Source organism: Eriocheir sinensis, chromosome 3 (assembly GCF_024679095.1).
Source record: "Eriocheir sinensis breed Jianghai 21 chromosome 3, ASM2467909v1, whole genome shotgun sequence".
Taxonomy (NCBI): domain Eukaryota; kingdom Metazoa; phylum Arthropoda; class Malacostraca; order Decapoda; family Varunidae; genus Eriocheir; species Eriocheir sinensis.
In genome coordinates, this window is record NC_066511.1 from 23,490,886 (window position 1) to 23,513,421 (window position 22,536).

Sequence of the window (22,536 nt, forward strand, 5' to 3'; positions counted from 1 at the left end):
GGAAAGGACAAATATACCAAAATTGTGTCTTGCACACACATATATTTTTTCGTCTTCTGAGCAATTTTACACACTTATTGACAACATCACAGCTCATTTCCTTACTGGGTGCCTTCTTATCCAAAAGTTAACACAACTACAGAAAACAACACAAGGCCAATATTCTTGACACATAATAATCATGTTGATTTTACACGAAGCATCTCAAAAATAGTGGAAGATCATTTATTTCACATATAAAGATGAACGTTCCAAACATCTAACAAAGCTACAGTGCCCTGACACCTCAACCTCTCGTGGCCAACGTTGTAAATAATTCTTCGCGGACACCAGATTGCCTCGCCGCTCCCCCGATTACAGGAAGAAAAAAAAGTGTGTTGATAATATAACGTCTTCAGTGGTGGGGAGACTTCCCTATTACGAAACCATAAAAAAATATATAGATGAACATTCATGACATCAATTGCAAAGAAAATGCCACTTATTGTCTGCCCCGCATCGAGAGGTTCACCAGGGCCAGTGGGTCTGCCAGCACACTCCGGCAGGAAGCCTCCACGTCTGCCAGTGGGATGTTTATTGTCATTCGTTTCACCATGCACACTTAAACAATTTCTTTCTGCAGTCAATACTTACAATTTATTTTTGAAGACGTTTTCTTCGTTTGAAAAGAGCAAATATATTATGTGTATACGCACCCGCTGTTTGGTACAGATGTATAATAGTTAAAAAGGATGTATCAAAAACAGTCAGGGTAGGTAGGCCAGACACCTGCCACAGCGCGCGCAAAGAGTATGTAGGCCAGAGATTTGCCGCAACCTGCCAGTGAGGTATGCACGTACGGGGAGTACAGGGGTGCTGCAAGCCAATCAAAGGCACTCCCATGGCCTGATTTTCCGTCTCCTCTTTGTCTCTAAAAACATATTTCTACTTTCCACAACAAACTATATGCACAAGACACAGACCATTTCCTCAAACTTTGTCGAAATTATAATAAAGAATAACAACCAACATGGAATTCCGATCTGGGTGTGAACCAAAATTGTCCGCACGTCGGACCCCACCTCAGGGGACAACCGAAGAGGTGTCTTGATAGTTCCTCAAACTTTATCTCCTTTAACTTCTGCAACATTCACATTCTTAGCTCAAATTTATGTTCCGTGGAGCATCATTTCTCCTCCTCAAAACTTTACATCCTCGGAGGTTTCTGAGGCTACGGACAGAAATCCTACTCTGTTCCCTTATGCTTTCTCTTTCCAACTTTCAACCCAAAGCTGGATGCTTTCAGGAGGATCTATTTCCGCTGTAGTAGAATGTAATTGTTCGACCCTTAAACCTACGAACAATGGTGTTCCGCAGGATTGTATTCTATTTAGCACTTTTTTTTATATTTTTCATCAATGACTAAAAAAATAAACTGTTATATCAATTCCTATGCCGATGATTTTTCTGCATTACTCAACATCCTGTAACAAAAGATCCTCCCAACAAGACTGAAGGCTGGATGCTACAAAATCTCTGACCTTCCTTATATTTCTGAGTTGGGCAGAAGATGCTTGGTGTTCTTCAGTACATAAAAAAAAAAAAAAAAAAATCACCTGACAACTCGACACAATCTTCCAAACATCAGTTATATTTTTCGATGAGACACGCTGTCCCCTTCTTCTGCAATAAACATTAACGGACTATCCTTAACTCAAAATATCAACTGGAAACTTCATAATTATCTCATCTCTTACTACATCAGCCTCCTCGAGGTTAGGCGTTCTGTATCGTCTCTAATAACTATTTTCACCCTCTAAGTTCCTTACCATATACAGAATCTTTAACAGCCCCCGCCTGTATAGAGTATACATCTCATGTATGAGGAGTCTCTTCACACAGTCCTTTTGAAGAAAGTAGAGGCAAAGACTTTTCGCCTCCTCAGCTTCCCTCCTCTCACAGACTCTCTTATATCTTTTGGATTCCGCAGCACTGTTGCAGCTCTTAATGTTCTCTACCTCGTTTTTCATGCTGGCTGCTTTTTAAACTGCATGCCTACACTCCTCTATCGGCCTCGCGACACAAGAATTTCTACTCTAGTTCATCTCTATGTTGTCCAAATCCTTAATGCAAGAGCTGACTAGTATCTTCATTCTTTCATCCCTTCGCTGACGAACACTGGAACATCTTCCTTAGTTTGCATTTCCACCTTCCTATTACTCGAACTCTTATAATAGAGGACTATCAAGACACTTCTCGAGCCGCTTCTAAATTAATTCAGGGTTCATAGTGTTCCGGACATTTTTTACGTTTTTTTGTTTGCCATCGATTGCTTCCTCTGATATAATTAAAATAGCGGTTTCAAGTACACCACTGACTTTACCACGAAACGAATGGAATCGACCTCACAAGCATTATATTTCTTATCAGGTTAATGTAATAGTCAACTCGGCTGACAATATGAAGTTCTTACCCAATCTCATCAAGAATATGAAAACACATGTAGAATAAGGGAAAAAAGGATTCACTGAAAGAACATATTTCCTGAGCAGTACTGTCTGACATCATTCTGCAGTATTTTTTAAGTTTCCCCAGTAATGAGTCGGACCAAAATTATGGATAATTCAACACCCTCTGTATGAGAAATTTATGTAACTAATAAAGTAACATCAATGAACGCCAATGACGAGACCCGCCGTTGTCTTGCACCTTACCAAGGTAAGTGAAGTCTTCCAAGACGTCAATGTCCTCGCTACACAATTGAATAGACTGCATAGTTTTATCTAGCAAGCCTCCAAATACCTTTACCTTGACCTTGGCCCAGGAAACTTTAAGTTCCAAGGACTTCGCCTTTACGTGCAGTGCCTCGAGAGCCATCACCAAAACCTCCAGCAACTTCACAAGGATTACTGCATCATCGATAAAAAAAAAAGGTCAGTGACCCTGGTATTGCCATCTGATGCTCCACAATGACTCTGATCCACAACTCTGCTTAATATCCAGTCCATGCAAGTGAAAAGTGATGAGGCAAGAACACAGCCCTGTCTCACTCCCGCGTTCACGGTTAGGAAGCTGGTCATGCTCCCCCTCCCCCCGCACCCTTCACTCCACTCTCATTACCAGACTACAGGCCAGTCAAACAACCAAGAGTCATTGCAGGAATCCCGCGGAATCGCAAAAGATTTCACAGTGCTTCGCAATGCCCTAAATCAAACGTCGTCTTCTTGAGATCGATATAGGCTGCAGGTATCCTCTGGTGAAACTAACATCGGCACTCCATTAGTCCGCGAAGAGCTAAGAATGATGAAAATAGTAATAGTATTATAACTTTTATCATTATGATTTTTTTTATTATTATTACTATTATTTTACTATAACTTTTATAATGATAACTGAAGTAGTAAAAATGTAAATATAATAATAATAATAATAATAATAATAATAATAATAATAATAATAATAATAATAATAATAATAATAATAATAATGATAATTATAAGCAATTATCATTATCATGTGATATTATTATTAATAATAACAATTCTCAAAAAATATAGAGATGATAATAATTATAGGTAAAGGAGCAGCTCATTTTCTTGTGAACATTGGCTATTTTAATTTTTGTTGAACGATACAAAGAATAAGAATCATGTGGTGGGAGACTAAGTAGATTATAATTCGTCAGTGACATCTGTTTGGGCAGAGTTGAGAGTTTGATTCAGTAGTGGGTACTGGCATGGGAAGAAGTAGCCTCTGTTTCCTTTAATTAAGCTAAAAATAAAGCATCAAGTACTTACTCATTGTCTACGAGTGCCCGCGTCTTCACCTTGTGTCTCCACCTTGTTTCCGGAGTCACCGCACCTTCTCCCAACGCGTTCCTGTGCTAGGTTACTACTGGCAGGCACGGCATTCCTGTTTTACCATTGGTCCTGGTTCCTGACTTTTTCACTCGCGCCTTGTGATTGGATGCGCACCTTTACTCTCTTCATCACGGCCTCTGATTGGTTATCACTTGGGTTAACCGCTCGACTCACACATCTCAGCCGCCACTTTACGTCATCAATAACACATTCCTACACACAAACAAAACTTTACGCCTTAGCTAACGTGTTAATGACATGTTACCCTGCGTTACCGTACTTGCTTTCATTAAGCGACATTACAGTGATAAATTTTCCTGTGAGTACTAATGCGGGTGATACGTTCAAGTCCGCTCACGCGTAGAACCTCCCCCCGCGTGACCTTGAAACTTACCACCAGCTGTAGCAACGATCCTGTAACCTCGGACCATTACTCTGAAGCCTGAGAGTTACACTTGGACCACCGTGACCTGAACACTTGAACTACACATTTAATTATTTTTGTGTTACCATCTCACATTTTGTGACACATTGGTACACACACACACACACACACACACACACACACACACACACACACACACACTTTTATATTTATATATATATATATATATATATATATATATATATATATATATATATATATATATATATATATATATATATAGAGAGAGAGAGAGAGAGAGAGAGAGAGAGAGACAGATATATAGATGAGGTAAGTAGACAGATGAATAGACGAATGAATATAAATAGACAGATAGATAGATGACGCCTCTATGGAGATTGTTAGGCATGACTCCGTAAATAAAATTGAAAATGAGAAACGCACACACACACACACACACACACACACACACACACACACACACACACACACACACACACACATCCATTGCATCCATTCGCTTGTTGCAGGTTATTGGATGAACCATTATACACTCATGGAAGCAACGGATGCTCTTAAAGGACGGTCACGGTCACTGTACACGTTACACCACTCGCTAAGGAATGAGAGTCGCCGCTCCTGGCCACTGTCTGCTTGCTGGAGTAAAGACGCGTTGCCATTGCTGACACCACGGGGAGGCAGGAAAAGGAAGCTCTTATCTTCAAGGATATAGCAGAGTGATTGATCTGTCTTGTTTCCACAATTTTCTTTTCTGGTAAATTTCAAATATCCGTGCTCAAATATTCTGACGCAGTATCGTTGACACAATTCACTCCGCATTACGATATTTTTCTTTCTTCATTTTTAAGTCTAAATCAATGTCAGTAATTTCAAATAAATTATCGCTTATTATCACCATTGTCACATTTATATTATCATTATCAAGTCAAGATTGCTGCATATTTTTTTAGCATCTCTTTTCTGTCTTTTAATGTTTTTTTCTTTCCTTTCAGAGCCCCGTGAGTGACTTACATGTCGAGAAAATTAGAGGCGCAGTGTAAACAGGCGTGGCACGCAAAACTGAGCGAGGGGGAATGAGATATGTGAACACAAAGAATATGCTATTCTTCAAAACCCTTGGAGTGTTGACGTTTGTGTTCTGTATCAAGTTAACATGTCGTGATGAAGATGCGTTTTCTAATTGGTGTTGCTCATGTTGAAAATGCGTCAGCGAATATGGAAATTAACATTAACCAATAAGTTGTAGAGCAAAACACTGAAATTAACGTCACAGCTCAGGCCATCCCAGTCCTTGCCAATGTTCAGTCTCCCTTCTATGGAAAATGCGGGAACATGGAAATGTCTCTATTATAAACTAACTATAAACTCTTCAGTTTTGAATGGTTTCTCCAATATTTACTAGGCTCTATTATTTTTGTTATATATATGTTTTGTTTATTGTATATCGAAAAAATGGCATATAAAATATAAAATCCACGTTTGTCACACAGTGACGAGAATCGCATATAAAATAGTCTCATTATCTTTATATAATTTATATTAATTCCTATCGGTAAGTAGTTGGCTAATTTGGGCCCGATTTACACTGCACTCTCCCGTCTGGAGCTGGGACTCTCGGGGTCCTCAGGTATTCTAGCCAAACACGCCACTCCAGACGCCCCCGCGTGCTTGCCCTGCCCGTCTCCCACGAACATGAGAGGGACGGGCAGGTCGTCGGCTGGGGCTGGCGCGGGAGGCGTCCCGCTGTCCACTACAGCTTCACTGAAGTGGACGTCCATGTCGACGTTGTCACACATCTAAAGGAGACCAAGACAATATTCTCTGTGAGCACATTTTACGAACGTATCATTCTTTTCAGGTGACCAATGCTTTACTTTTTAGCATATACAGTTACTCTAAGGGAGCAGCGTCGTTACTCACTCTGGCAGGTGCTAGATGAGGCTGTCTATGAGGGTGAGGGTGGTGGAATTCATGGCTTCCAATGCCGGGGGTCGCTAATGAGTAGTGTATGGGGTCTTTAGTATGTTGCAGCAGGAGAGGAGACTGCTGCTGTTGCTGGTGATGCTGTTGTTGTTGTTGTTGATTGTGCGGCGAAGGTGAAGGTGACTGGTGTTGCTTTTGCCGCTGGTGAGTATGTTGAACCAGCGTAGACGGAGGGTGGTGGCAGGGCACGGGGCGCTGCAGGTGTTGTGAGGCAGGCAGGTGCTCGGCCATCAGAGTCATCGCGCCGCCTGGCCGGATACTTACGTTCACGTCATCGAAATCTGAAACACAATAGTGCAAGACACTCTCGTCAGTATTGCATCTCACTAGGTCTGATAAGCTCATCGTGGCCCTTGAGGGTAATTTAAACGTGACTTAGTATTCTCTGGTCTATGATTCCTCTTTCAGCTACTGTCTTCGACCCATTTCCACTATGGTGCTAGATCCTGTCCTAAGCCCAGCACTTTCCACACGAACCAACAGTTAATCACGTGCCATTCATATGTGTTTTATCTATCGCACACTAAAAGTACGAGTACATACTGAAAGTAAATACTTTAAATATAACTTCTTCATCTTTTCCTCCTCTCCTTAACCCTAACGGCAGCACCGCCTTCTCATCAGTCTCTAAGGCTGAACTCTTCTCTCAAACTTTCTGTTAAAACTCCACTCTGGACGATTCTGGGCACATTCCTCCTACTCATCCCCCCTCCAACTCCTTTATGCCTGTTATTAAGATTCTTAAGAATTATGTTTTCTATGCCTTCTCTGGCCTCAACTCTCAGAAGGCTTTTGGACCTGATGGAGTGCCTCCTATTGTCCTTAAAAACTGTGCTTCCGTGCTGACACCCTGACTGGTCAAACTCTTTCGCCTCTGCCTGTAAAGATCTACCTTTCCTTCCTGCTGGAAGTACGCCTTCATACAGCCTGTGCCTAAGAAGGGTGACCGTTCCAATCCCTCAAACTACCGCCCTATAGCGTTACTTTCCTGTCTATCTAAAGCTTTTGAATCAGTCCTTAACCGGAAGATTAAAAAACATCTTTCCACTTCTGACCTACTATCTGATCGCCAGTATGGGTTCCACAAGGGGCGTTCTACTGGCGATCTTCTTTCTCTCTTAATTAACTGAGTCTTGGTCATCCTCTCTTAGCCGTTTCGGTGAAACTTTCTCAGTTGCGCTAGACATATCGAAGGCTTTCAATAGAGTCTGGCACAACTTTTTGCTTTCTAAACTCCCCTCTTTCGGAGTCTATCCTTCTCTCTGTTCCTTTACCTCCAGTTTCCTTTCCGGCCGTTCTATCTCTGCTGTGGTAGACAGTCACTGTTCTTCCCCTAAACCTATCAACAGTGGTGTTCCACAGAGCTCTGTCCTATCACCCACTCTCTTCCTGTTATTCATTAATGATCTTCTTTCCATAACAAACTGTCCTATCCACTCATACACTGACGACTCCACTCTGCATTATTCAACTTCTTTCAACAGAAGACCCTCTTAACAGGAATTACAAGACTCCAGACTGGAGGCAGCAGAACGCTTAACCTCAGACCTTGTTATCCTTCCCGATTGGGGTAAAAGGAACCTTGTGTCCTTCAATGTCTCAAAAACCCAATTTCTCCACCAATCAACTCGTCACAATCTTCCAAACACCTATCCCCTATTCTTCAACAACACTCAGCTGTCACCTTCTTCAACACCAAACATCCTCGGTCTATCCTTAACTCAAAATCTTAACTGGAAACTTCACATCTCCTCTCTAACTAAATCAGCTTCCTCGAGGTTGAGCGTTCTGTATCGTATCCGCCAGTTCTTCCCCCTTGCACAGTTGCTATCCATATACTGAGGCCTTGTCCGCCCTCGTATGGAGTATGCATCTCACGTGTGGGGGGCTCCACTCACACAGCTCTCTTGGACAGAGTGGAAGACTCTTCGTCTCATCAGCTTTCCTCTTCTTACTGATAATCTTCTACCTCTTAAATTCCGCCGCCATGTTGCATCTCTTTATATTTTTATCGATATTTTCACGCTGACTGCTCTTCTGAACTTGCTAACTGCATGCCTCTCCCCCTCCCGCGCTCCCTTTACTGTCCAAAACCCTTACGCACGAGTTAACCACAACCCGTAGCCAACATGGACAACTTCGCTTCTCCCAAAATTCTTTAAGTTGATGAAAATTACTCCCTATTCATTGCCGCTAAGAGGTGTTTGGACTACATTAAACGGTCTAAGTAGCCGCTTCGGAGTGAATATGGTGCTGATGGAGAATGTGAAGGCAGTAGAGCCAATAGTTATTCTAGGAGCGTATTAGATGGCTTCAACAAAACGCCGGAGGTCTGTCAGTTAACGAAGAAAACTTCGCAAAACAGCACCATAAAAGTAGCTCACATACTTCTCAAAAAGGATGAGGTTAGCCGTTTCTGTAGCCGCTTTTGTATGCTCCGCAGGTGATGCGAGTAACCTCTGACATTCCACAGTCTGCCGTGCCGCTGTGCATAATTATTAACACCTTTTACATAATGGCAATATATTATCATATAAAGTTAAGGATGAAAAAGTTCATAAGAAGTACTAAGGAAGGACATACAGGTAACATAATTCGTTAAAACATCAAACTATTCTATATACGATTTCGGAACGTAAACAGCTTCGATATGTTCATTACGGGACGCAGGGAGTAGGCTAGTTGAAACCATGATATAGTTTATGTTGACAATTTCGCTGGTGACATTTAAATTACAATTAATATTTTCTATATCAATATAACGTCATGCGTCATACGTATATTTAGTTTTTAATAAATAAAATATCATGTTCCATCACATGCTTGATAAAGGGATCTCAGTCAAATGAGTGTTTCCATGGCAACGGAGTATTTCGTCACTTCCGTAGTAAAAGACGACGGAAAAAAATGTAGGTCGACTTTTTTCCATTGCTGATTGTATTCTTGTCCAAAGCTCATTTATTATTCATTTAATAATACTGCCATCAAGAAAAAACTTCCAATTTATCATAATGACATTACTGCCGTTGATACATTTAATAGTGTTACTGAAAGCTTGACACATATTCATTATATGGTGCGTGGCCCGTGATAGGTACGAACGATACATCCAATCATTTGTTCTCTCTTGTCTGTCTGGGACCTGGAATATTCTCCTTGTTCATTAAAAAAAAAAAATGATATCAAGCTCTCAGCAACTGAATTTTCACCAAAAATATTTGGCAAAAACGAGGCACATATCAACTATAAGTACGCAGTGGCATTATCGCCTAAAATACGTGCCGCTTAGGACTCCTTTCAAACATTAGAACCATCATTTATATGGTAGGTGGAAGGGGTCGGTTATATGTCCAGGTGGAGCTGCGTCATGAGGGAGGTGCTGGGGAACGTGGATCTTTGCGTTTGTTAAAGAGGGAGCAGTTGAGATCTAAAGTATGCATCCTAATAAAAAATATCATATACGACATTAAATGTGTAGAGTCCGAGTTTCACAGTACTGTATTATTCAATTTAGTTAATAAATATATTGGTGTGTACTCCCCTCTGAAATATCAGTAACACGAAGAAAACTGAATTATATATTACACTCAGCTCCGTGTCGATTCCCAATTCTTGTAATGTGAACTATATACACTTTTCCTAAAACAATGTAAACAAAGTATCCAGTTATAATAGCTTCAATATCTTCAAACAATTCGATAAATCTTAAAAGAGTATATATAGGAAAGTAAATTTGGAAAAACCTACGTGCGGATAGGAAAAAAAACGTTAAAAAAACAATTACTTTTTCAATTTCAAATGCAGAGTAAAAAGGAATGAACGTACCTCCGCTGCAGGCCACCACGTCGGGACTCTGGTCGTCATGGTGCTGGTGGAGGTGGACTGGGCGGTAGTCGGCGTAGCGTTCCCCGGTATTCACAGGGCCAGCACCGGCGTCTTTGGGTATCTCGTCTTCACTCCTGCTGCTCCTCACGGTCAGTTGGTGCCTCTCGAAGTCTTGCGATAGCTGCTTTTTGGATTTGACTTGTCGTTGCCGCTTATCCTCACCGTCACTCCCCTCGCCCTGCGCCCGCCGCCTCCTCGCCTCGGCACTGCACTGAACCTTCACGCCAAACACAAGGGAGTGGTCTCTTACTTTAGCGACTTATTACATCAGCGGCATCTATAGTAGTAGTAGTAGTAGTAGTAGTAGCAGTTGTTGTAGGAACGGTGGTTAGCATTATTATTATTATTATTATTATTATTATTAGTAGTAGTAGTAGTAGTAGTAATAGTAGTAGTAGTAGTAGTAGTGGTAGTAGCAGCAGCAGGAGTAGTAGTAGAAGTATAGTAGTAGATGAAGTAGTTGTAGTAGAAATGCAGTTGTTATTATCATTGCACTACTACCACTACCACCACCAGTACTACTATTACTACTACTACTACTACTACTACTACTACTACTACTACTGTTACTATAAGCGAAAGAAAAAAAACAAAAGCCAAACAAGAATAGACATCCCACAGCGTTGGAGATTCTGCGGCTCCAAGCATGTATGCAGTACGTCTGGAGTGTTGTCTGAGAAAGTCGGGGCAAATACGGAAAGAGCGCAGTCCATTTTTTTCAGATTTCATCGGATAACACGCTACTAGATTTGAATCATATTTGTTGAGTATAAGTAAATATATGCATGAGACTTTGTATGATAATTTTAGTATCATGCAGTAATATTAATAAAATGGACAGTTTGATTCCAATTTTCAGAAACTAAATTCCTGACCATGTATAGGAAATATTTACGTGCTTGACTATAAGACACGCCTAGACAGCAGTGGCCTGCGTGTGGATCTAGTGCTAAGTCACCATAAGTTTTATCATCATTGTCGTCAGCCATTACTAGTCCACTGCGGGACAAAGGTTTTCCCCAAGATTCTCCACCTTTCTCTTTGTTATTATTATACTGCATCGTGCTCCAGTAAATACTCTGATGTAATCTATCCACCTGGTCCTCTGTGTACCCTAATCAAACAAGCAAGTTGGAAGCGTCATCATCACTCCCATCGAATATTAATGCTAAAAAAAAAAAAAAAAATGCTTCGTTTAAAAGGGTTTATTAATTTTGAAGCGCAATATATATATATATATATATATATATATATATATATATATATATATATATATATATATATATATATATATATATATATATATATATATATATGATCGAGAAAGGAAACCGGAAACATTGATATGCCTGAAAACAGCCAGGCTTGTGAACATCAACATTTAAAGGATCCATAACGCTATGAAAACAGAGGCGGCGGTGTGACGGGGTGAGGTAGAGGCTGGATAGTTCTTACCCTTCTGTTACTCCTCCTCCTCCTCCTCCTCCTCCTCCATCTTCTCCCCTTCCTCCATTTTCTTACCTTGATGACGATGACAGCAATGACGACGAGGAGCACGGCGATGAGTCCCACGCCGCCAAAGATTCCCAACAGAGGCTTGAAGGCGTCTGAAGGAGTGTCTTGCGTCACCCCCGCCGCTGTGTGGAATGAGGGAAGGGGACGTGTGTGTGTATGTGTGTGTCTGTATGAGTACACACACACACACACACACACACACACACACACACACACACACACACACACACTGACACGCTCTCAGAAAAAAAATGTATGAGAAAGGTGAAAGCAACCAAAAAATCTCGCAAAATGCACCACTCAGCAAACATCAGTTACAATTATAACAACATTAGGGACCTCGCTTGCCTGGAGAAACATTATTTTCCCTCTTTCCCTTGTGTCCAAAAAGTCAACGACTAAAAGGCCGAATTTTCTATGAATAGCTAATTTCCCAGCTCATGACAACCCTTCTCACCATTAGACGCCACCTGCCTCCGGCCTCCCTACCAGCGCCTGGCTTCCTGACTCCAATGAAGGAATATGGATTTGCCAAACGCCTTCAGCATCACCGTTTTATTTATTCCGACACACGTAATGGTCTCTCAATTATATTAAACAATGAATTCTTCCCGGAGCTTTCCAAACCACTTTCTTTCATTATTTATATCTCTCTCCCCCAAGCTATATGCCTCTCGGACAGGAAGACTTATTATATGTATCCCATCCCTATGGTCACCCATCGCATCTTCATCAATGAACTAAGCTTTATGTACACTAACGCCCATACCGAGTCTCATCTGGACAGTTTTGTGAATGACTGGGCATACGCTAATATTGCACCTTCATTCACTTTGAACAGTTTAACAACATCAAATCTTCTTCCTCCACACACTGTCTTGTCAGTCTTTTGGATTACCTTTACAATTGGAGGGGAAAAAAAACTGTAGTTACCATAAATTATGTGGCTTTCACTAACGGTTTGTCAGACATACGAATAACGATTCATAAAGCAGTAGTGTTTAGAGTGCGACCTTGCCTCGTGGCACGGTTGGTTATCGTCCCGTCATTCCCAAACAAACAATTATTTTCGATCTGGTTCCTGTACCCACGCGTCGCCTCATCTCAAACACTCACCATCATTGCCGCTGTTGCTGAGGCGCGTCTCGAGCTGCTTCACCGGTAGCTTTTGGGTGATGGCCACGAGGCGGGTGATGCTGCTGCGACCTTTGGAGTTGCCGGCATACACTATCAATTGGAACTCAGACTCGTTATCTAGTCCGGTCACCACAAACCTGGGATGTTGGAGAGCACAAAAGAGAAGACTGATAATGATTATTTTCCGCAGCAGGTAGTAACATACGACGACACCAATGGCGGTGTTCACTACTCGAGGCTATCTACCTTCCACGCCACAGTCTATATACAACACCATGTTGATGATATCACCTTTAAGCTGACGCTTCATGTGATTTTCATACCCGTCTCTCTACAAAGGCTTTGAAAGGAGTGTTTAGTGAACAGATGATGAATATTGCCCCCCAAAAATATTAATGTAGAAACTCAGCAAATATCACTTCAAGTTTATATATATATATATATATATATATATATATATATATATATATATATATATATATATATATATATATATATATATATATATATATATATATATATATATATATATATATATATTATTCAACGAACCTGAATTAATTGAAATTATGAAAACCTAATGCTAATAAATCAGTTCCATTTATTATGTGCCTTAACCATTACAGATTCAAACAGTATTGGTAGCAATTAGTACTATCATGACATGTATAGTAAAAAAGTTCACTTCAGTGTATGGATAAGAATCAGTATCATAAATGGTATTTTCTCTTTGGTAACACCTATGTGGTTCACTCATTTGGGCGACGGCGTTGCAGGCATAACTACTATTATATTTTTGCATGTTCTCACTTAGTATGATGAGGTACATTAGCCACGCTCTGGAGGTGACACTCACCGCGGGATGTTGGAGGTGATGTTGGCCTTGAGGGAGTGAGGATTGGTGCCGTACACCTCCATGGCGAACGTTTGGTTGAGGCCGCCATCAAAGCCCGGCGAGCAGGACACCGTCAGGCTACTCGAGGACACGTTGTACAGCGAACAATTGGTCGGGGCTTCAGGTTTGGCTAGGACATCAAAAAAAAGAAAAATCGATTGGGTCATGGGGCGGTGTGTTGTTGGAGTCACGGCGATTAAGGTATAACTACACGACACCCAAAAGGCAAATTCTTGCGTAATCAACATTTACATCACGTTTGTAATGCGTGGTAATGTTGGTTCTTCTTGGAATGAAATAGACGCTACAATAACCCGATATTGATGCCACAAAAAAAAAGACTGAAGGAGGGCAAGATAATGATATACCTCAAAAAGAGCCAAGAGTACAACGCAAACTGACGACGTTCCTGACACGAGAGGAGTTAGCAGCTGAGGCGCTCGTCCCCAGGAAGGCATTTTATGTGTGATGCATTAGTAATAATCTAATTCTTATCGTTAGTAAGAGTATTTGCATTATTACCACTATTATTACGTCACATTCATAACAATCTTCGGTAGAGACAGTTGTGGTTTAAAAAAGGATGCAGATGTGCAAATGACACCGCACTGGACTACAAATTATTTATGTTTTTCGGCTAACATTTATTTGAGACATGTACACAGGTGCAGATACATGTTTGGGATTGTGTTACGAATCCATCAGAATTTTACAGGATGTCCTAAATATACTTTATCAATAATATCCATCTGACCGAATGACCCACATGAAATATACTCGCCTGCAAACATACTACTCAATCGGAAAATCAGCGAATCATGTGTTGTGTTTAAAAAAAAAAAGATGTTAAACGCGCATGTCAGGGACCTTTTTTTGTAGTGGGATTTTTTTTATTCTTCTACAGTTTTGCATTTGACCTTATGAGGCGGGAGTGAAGAGGGGCTAAGAGATATAAAGATGTATGTATGTTTATGTGAGTGTGTGTGTGTGTGTGTGTGTGTGTGTGTGTGTGTGTGTGTGTGTGTGACAAAACTGTCCACTCAGCAAATGAAGGTCGCCACCCATAGGTTGCTACACCTACGCTCCCATAAAATGTTGACTGTACATATGTATATTATATAGCTCTTCTTATGTGTACTCTAAAGTCTAAACTATTATTGTAAATTTAGCCAGTTCTCTATCGGATAGTTTTACATTGTACGGGGAAACTTTTGCAAAAAAAAAAATAATAATAAATATATATATATATATATATATATATATATATATATATATATATATATATATATATATATATATATATATGTAGAGAGAGAGAGTGTAGTTGTGTGCTCCTCTTTCTTTAAGGGATAAAATATATTAACGTATTCACATTCCAATTGCGCAATCGGAGTTGTTTTAGTAATGCATTTCATAAAGTATGTATTCATTACTCCTGCAAATTGAATACCTGGTGAGTAATTAGTTCGGTCCTCAAATAAAAGAAAACAATAAGGATAATGCTTGTTATTATTTCGTATATATTGTTTTGTTATTGTTGCCTCTTGTCGTCTTACCTGCAGCACCTGGGGCGTTAGTGCTCTTGTGCCTCACCTCGAATGTGACTGGAAAGAAAGAGAGAGACACACACACACACACACACACACACACACAGACACACAATCATCATGGTAGACGAACAGACAAAGACACAAACATTCAGGTAAAACAGACACAGAAGTACGTATATAGCACACACAGACAAATGCAGACAGACAGACAGATGGACTAAAAGAGTCGATCAGACAGACAGTCAAAAGCAGACAGACGAATACTCAGTTAGAACTATTAAAGAGGCAACGACTAGAAACAGAAAAGTAATATGGGGACAAGGAAACCCACAAGACTAGCATTATTCCAAAATTTTCTCATCAAGGAGTATGGAAGGGGCCTCATAGTCCTCTGAGAATGGAAGAAGTAATGGAGGGAGAGGAGAAGGGAATGGTGGAGGTAGTACTTACTGGCAGGTATGATATGAAAGACGCAAGGGTCCTTCTGCCTCCCGACCATGTTCTCGGCGGCACACAGCAGCGTTCCATACTCGAGGTCTGATGTCGGCGTGAAGATGACGACGCTACGACCTCCCAGCCCCACCGTAAACCTCTCCTGCGGTACTTCGAGGCTCTCTACCGTGTTGTTGAAGGTCCAGTAGAAGCGTGTCACCTGTAGCAGAGTGACAGTCCAGGGTTACTTCGACGTGCTTCACCGGTCCTCTGATCTCCGCCTTACGCATTCTGGCAGCTTAGCTGTCTCAATATCTAACGTAAAATCTTGTCATCATTATTTCACAAGCGCTAGGAAGTACGTAGGTACACACCTGGGGCACGGCATCCACCTGACAGGTGACGTGGGCGTCCTCCAGCTTAGACACTCCATAGACACTCACCTGGCCGGGGCGGCAAAGGGGCGCATCTACACGTATAAGACATGGTTAGATGCAGGTAGCCGAAATTGTTTGTCTAAATTATCAAGCTGTTAATCAAAGTAAATACATGCTACAAAAATTATTCCTGCGACACACACAGAGCAGTAGCACAAAGGGCTCACTCACACTGCACGGCCAGGATGACAGGCGGGGAAGTGGAGTCTCCCTCGACGTTGCTGGCCTGGCAGGTGTATCGTCCCGCGTGGGTCCTCGTCACCTCCTGCACCACCAGACTCCTGTTGGTGAGTAGGATGCCATTCGCCCGCTCCTGCCGCACTTCCACGCCCTGTGACGCAAGATGAGAACACGCAATTATGTTAAATAAATGAATTACAGCTTACCTTTACTGGCAGGTAAGGACTACGGGAAATGCCATCTAGTTCATGAAATGTAAACCCTTAAGGATGACACTGAACCTAATTAATATGTACATTAATATTGCTACCGCAATCACGTGAAACTTTAAACCCCCCAATCAATATATTGAGGCACCGAATATAGCAAACAGAACGGTGAGTTTCATAAGCGAAGTTATAATTGAAGAGATAAACATAATATTATATGCCATCATGCAAGAAATTAGTCACCCTACATAGAATGCGCAAATAGTTTTGTTCTCCCCACCATGCGAAGAATATTGCTAAATTAGGTGTTCAGTGACAAGGAACCAGGATGATGTGTAAGAAACCCTACGATGATATTATATGTACGATGATATTACATGTTCAGAAACGTTGCCTTCTAGAGATCGATCGATTATCTTAAAATCATTAATGGCCTCACGAATGTTAATAAATGCAAACTTCTTATGATCAGTGACACAGTGTAAGCAAATGATAATGGCTCAAAGCATAATCATAATAATGTACATTCCGACTGCCTGCTTTTCATTAGTGATTTAGCACGATAATGCAACACGACTGATATATTTAGACTCAAACACACCGTTATTTCCTCCACCTCAACATTATCTACGGCGGAGATGCAGCGTCTTGATCAATCAATTAATAAGTAAGGGCATACACCGGGGGTTACGTCGATTCACGCCCTTTACAATGCAACTCATGCCCACTCATGAGTACACGTCGAAACTTTCAGTTTCTAGAGATAAATCATGGTATGATTACATCTTCAGATACTTCTTGACTTGACAAAGTTTGAGTGTTGCAGCAACAAACCTATGATCATTTGCAAAACAACCGGCACTCTGGAAAACCCTGCAGATTTACAAGATCCTCCAACGAGTGTTTCCAAGGATGTGGTCTCTGGTCTCTGATACCAAGACACTGCGATTATCAACCTCCTGGATCATATAAAATTCCGAGCCAAGTTTGGAGTAGGACTGTGCACTGCAATAAAACATGAAGGCCAAGGTGCGCTTCAGCCTCACTCACATTATACACTCACCAACCGGAGTGACCACAGCCGCAACTGGCATCAGTTGACTGGAGATGCCTATTACTACCTAACTGATACGGGAGCCATCGCCAATGCCGGACCAGTAGTAGGTGTACTCCTTACTACTGATCACTGCCAGGCGTCTTCGTCTCAGAGTCCTACTTTCAGCCTTCTCAGCCTATTCGCTAGGTTTGGTAGTCAGTGATCCTCTGAGAGACTTAAGACATTCCAGGAGTCCAAACGAAGAGCCCTTCGAAAATTAACCTCGGGTCTGGTTCTGCGGCCAGATGCCACATTTGCGCCACCCCGGCCACCTCCTAAACAAAGGGGCTAAGGATCCCACGTGGTTTGTCCTACACCCATCGTAGGCGGCAGGCTCACATGGTGCGGATGTATCGATGGAGCCCCCAGTGTGGGAGGCCCCCAGCAGAACCGTATCATAGCGTAAGCCTCGACCTCTAACTTTTATTTTGCTTTTAGCGGGGCTTGAGTGTTTTACAGAGGGTTGTAGGCACCACCCAACCCAACCAAAATCAGGTGATGAACTGACTCCTAGCACTATGCAGGGGCACATAACCCTTGACGGGATAACGCACCAGTCATCCTAGCACCTTACTGGCCGTGATATCCCAATATTTATATTTAGGAATAGCTGACTTTGTTTGGGTCATGGTCTGAACATCTACATAAATCGATCTATTTGAAACTAGTCTGTTTGCCACTCTAGCGCTTACAGTGTGTCAAGTTTTCTGTACAAACCTTGTAACAAAACTATATCATCAAAGCTTGAGAAAGTTCTTTATTACTTTTATTCTTCTCTACAAAGGATATTTTAGAGGTACAGGATGGTTCCATAATAGATAAAGTATTTTTTCAAGAACGTTCTTTTCACCTAGACATTGCACACACCAAGCATTTACAAATACATACTATTTTCAGGTTGATGAAACATCTAACAGTTGAGTTCGACTCATTAGAAAACAATCGTAAAAGGTCCTTTATGGCATATTCTTATTTGGCTGCGCTAACAGGCCTTGTTACTCACGTTATGTTTCCAGACGACTTTGTACGCCCGCGGGTTGGCTCTGACGTGACACTCAAAATACACGTCGTCCCCCTCCCGGATGTTCTGCGGGTTAAGTGAAGCCCCGAGCACCGCTTCCGACGTCGGGGTGTCTGAAGGCAAGAAGGAAGGAGGCTAAAGCTTGTGCGAGAACGAAGGCACTGAGATTAAAACTGTTAATAAATAAAAAGAAGACAATCAAATAAAATCACTGTTACCTGTAAAATAATAAGGCAAGTTACGCATGAAATATTTTAGAGTAGACGAACGAAAGGGGGAAATATAAATACACTAACAAATCAAAAGGTATGACAAGACCACTGGCGATAATGATGTGCTTGATGATAAGTTTTTGATCAATGGCCAATGTTTTATATGTATGATGGTGTAATGGCTTCAAAATAAACAATTACTCAGATGTTGGGTAATATAAAACAATAACACATATGAGTGCGTGTTTAGAATGTTTAGATTGATCGTTTTCTTTACCTAGGGTACATGGTTAACCGTGTAGCAGCGACGGGCCAAATTTGTGCCATGATATAAACCCCCCAATATAGATGATGCATAATCTGATCACAAATGCTTTGATATATATTATGAAATGGTTTGTGTGAGGGGTGATTTTTTCTCATTTTTCTCGCTTGGAGGGACCATTAAGAAACATGATCCCCCCTGCTACCGGGTTAAGGGTGTACTTCTAGGAAATGGATTCGGAACACTAATTTTTCTTTTTTTCTTCTTTTCTTATACTGACTTATGCATACGTTCAGGGTGATAAATATTTTTCGTAAATAATGTGCAACCAGAGCGAGGTCAGCGGCATACTTACAGTAGACGCTCAGTTTCCACGTGTCCTCAATAACGGCTGTGGGCAGGTTACGGTTCTCTGCTCGACAGGACAGCAGCCGCCCGTCATCCGAGGCGTTTGGCGTGAGTCTGACCATCGAGGACGAGACGTTACCGCCGTGCGAGGTCTGGAAAGACGATAAAATATCCACTGGCTTATGTTCTTTATCAAATGCTTTTTAGTCGACTAACCCGTTATCTACTGTTCATCAGTTCCTGCGCAACTAAAGCGATGTGATGCAATCTTACCTCATGCCTGCATATGTAATAATAATAATATTGTTTTGCTATACCCCAAAAAAATGACGTAAATGATCATAGGGTGAAAGTGAATCCATCAGGTACGATAGTAAAATATTGACATGTTGCTGGTGCCGCTAGATATGTTTGGTTCATTTCGTATTCTATTAAATTATAGAAACTTGTTATGAGATGATTAAGTTCTGTTTACTACGTACCGTGTCGTCTGCGGCAGGCACCCTCGCGGAGCCCCACCACCAGGTGAGGACAGCCGGCGGGCGGGAGCCGCGCGAGGAACACAACACTTCGTAGGCCCGGCCGGCAGACAGCGGCTCCCGGATGTGATGTATAGTCACGTCCAGAGGTCGAACTGGTGACGGAGCAGAAGGTCATGATAGGTCAGCTAAACATATTTGGCGGTGCATGGCTGTGTTGCCGCCGTGCTGCGCAATGTGTACAAGGAATGCGTTGTTTTAATGGAACTTTTCGGTGTAAGGTGAGACTGAAAGAGGTGAAAAGGAAAAAATGGATCCCAGCTTACACGAATAATACAATAACTGTGTATATTGTTTGAATTTGTAAATATTGTTTCAGCTGTCATATACTTTGTTTCTTTCTCATCTTTCTTTTATTCGCGTATTCATATATATTTTTGTTAACAGTAAGAAAGGAAAAAAAAATGTACTTTCAAAGCCTTATCTGGCAATCTTAAACGTTTACTTTGTTATCTTTACGAACAAATAGCACAAATAACTTCAGCAGGAACGTTGTGCAGTTCCTTAATACTGTAGCTTACTACATTATACGTATTTCTTCCGCTACACAGCTGATAATCCTCAAACGTGAAGGCCTGAATGACCTTCTATCCGTGGAAGAGGACGCTAGATTTTTTGGAATACGGAATGCGGTGCGTGAAATGACGGATTAAACGATAATTTAAACTGATCGTTCCATACTGAACTCCTGCCGACAAAATAAAATACAAAATGTTTGCCCAAGCGAGGCACCCAATGTCCATGCTTGTCTTGGCTGCTTTTTATTTTACAATTCAAAAAGCATTCCCTCAACAACATGTTATTTGAAATATATTTTCATACGTTTCATTTACGTTATATCCCAAAAATATATGGTTTAACAAAACCTCTGTACGTAGAAGTAAGAGAATGTCACGAGGATATATATATATATATATATATATATATATATATATATATATATATATATATATATATATATATATATATATATATATATATATATATACACATTGTACGTATTATACGTATATACACATTATACGTATACAAATTCTTTGTATGCTGCACGTGCCCATCAGCATTTTAATATTGTTGGGTTCAATCTTCATAGTTTCTGTGTCTCAAACAATAGCGAGCAGCCAGTCCATTCTCTGATTGGATTGGTTGGGTGCAGCCTGCAACCCCTTCCCGCACAGCCCTAAGCCCACCCGCTTCAAAATGATTATATTCTAAATTTCAATGTGTGCTGGAGTCAGTAATTTTGCTTAAGAAAAGGTATATAGGCATACAAATAAACCATGAATGTAAATTTTGCAATAAACAATGAGTGCAAATTTCACAATTAACCATAGCCTTCGACAATCATCCAGAAATTATCAACAAGGGAATATCTTTCTTTTCTTCCACTACTCACGGTTCATGTCCAGCGTGGCAGTGTGGGATAACGGCTGCGACACCTGGTTGTTGGCGGCCTGGCAGGTGAGCTGGGTGCGCAGCATGGCCCGCGTCACGCCCCGCAAGGCGAGGTCGTTGCGGGTCAGCTCACCCTCGCGACTCTCCACCACGTCGTCTATGACCTTGTTGTCCATGAGCCAAACAACGGACGGCGCCGGACGGCCTGTATCACGAAGGTAACGTGGAAACATGAATGATATGAGAGAGAGAGAGAGAGAGAGAGAGAGAGAGAGAGAGAGAGAGACGGGCAGACAGAAAGCAGACTTGGAGACAGACAAAGAGACTGAAATAATGACTGTTTCCTGAAATGGTCATGGTTGATAGATTATTTATTGCGTATTTTATTCCTGCAGTTGGGTGCAATCGATAGATTATATAACCGAGCACGAGAAAAATAGAAAAGTTTGACAAAATTACATACTGAACCTAATGGAAATAAGAAGTTATATACAACTTCTACAATACTTTTGTTTCTGGTGCGAATAGAAATTCAGTTGTTTCTATATATTGAAAGGGACAAAAAAAATCCTCTAGTTATGACACTTCTCTGTTATCCCAAAATAAAGCATATGGACTCTACACTCAGTATTTAAAAATTCATGTGTTTTTCATAAATTTGCGTTGTAAGTTTATCCTTCAAAAGTGTTTGCGTTGTTAAGGTAAGGGTACAAAAATACTCAACACTATATCTGTTCTGGAGAAGGTCTTTTCCTTTTCCAGATAGTATTTTTTTTCCTAGCTTAAAATATATCTTAGTAACAAATGACCGCTCTTGACGTGAAGGATTACCCATTCAAGGAACACCTACCCACCCACCCCTACACACACACACACACACACACACACACACACACACACCGCCATGGGCCACGCAGGACAGGTGCAGGTCGTCCCCTTCATTGATGGGCCCCACGAAGCTGCGCACCTCAGCTCCGTTGTCCTCGACCAGCACCAGCTTCCGGGGAGGCACTGAGGGAAGTGACGCGAGGAAACAGCACAATTAATGGAAAATCACTAACTCGAACGGAGATGTCATGTGTGAAGCCTTCTGCTGTCACCGATTATAATTATCATCAAGGGTTCATGCTCGTGATTCCGTACTATTTCACCTGTAAGAAATCGGCCTCTCCCGAACGTTTCCATTTGATTA

The 22,536-nt window shown here is 41.3% G+C and overlaps 1 protein-coding gene across 4 annotated transcripts in view; it reads right to left on the minus strand.

Annotated features, from left to right (window-relative positions):
- Positions 1–4,678: 4,678 nt before the first annotated feature.
- LOC127006935 (synaptogenesis protein syg-2-like) overlaps positions 4,679–22,536 on the minus strand; it is an 82,270-nt gene continuing 64,412 nt past the window's right edge. For all 4 annotated transcript variants that reach the window (XM_050877341.1, XM_050877323.1, XM_050877336.1 and 1 more), the window contains 14 exons: positions 22,245–22,355; positions 21,346–21,549; positions 19,893–20,044; positions 19,418–19,562; positions 18,568–18,698; positions 16,251–16,410; positions 16,017–16,111; positions 15,661–15,862; positions 13,622–13,790; positions 12,745–12,902; positions 11,635–11,750; positions 10,054–10,330; positions 6,166–6,509; positions 4,679–6,041 (listed from right to left, as the gene is read on the minus strand). In XM_050877341.1, coding sequence (XP_050733298.1) covers positions 5,826–6,041; positions 6,166–6,509; positions 10,054–10,330; positions 11,635–11,750; positions 12,745–12,902; positions 13,622–13,790; positions 15,661–15,862; positions 16,017–16,111; positions 16,251–16,410; positions 18,568–18,698; positions 19,418–19,562; positions 19,893–20,044; positions 21,346–21,549; positions 22,245–22,355 — 2,480 coding nt within the window. In that variant the 3' untranslated portion in view covers positions 4,679–5,825. The remainder of the gene's footprint in view (positions 6,042–6,165; positions 6,510–10,053; positions 10,331–11,634; positions 11,751–12,744; positions 12,903–13,621; positions 13,791–15,660; positions 15,863–16,016; positions 16,112–16,250; positions 16,411–18,567; positions 18,699–19,417; positions 19,563–19,892; positions 20,045–21,345; positions 21,550–22,244; positions 22,356–22,536) is intronic.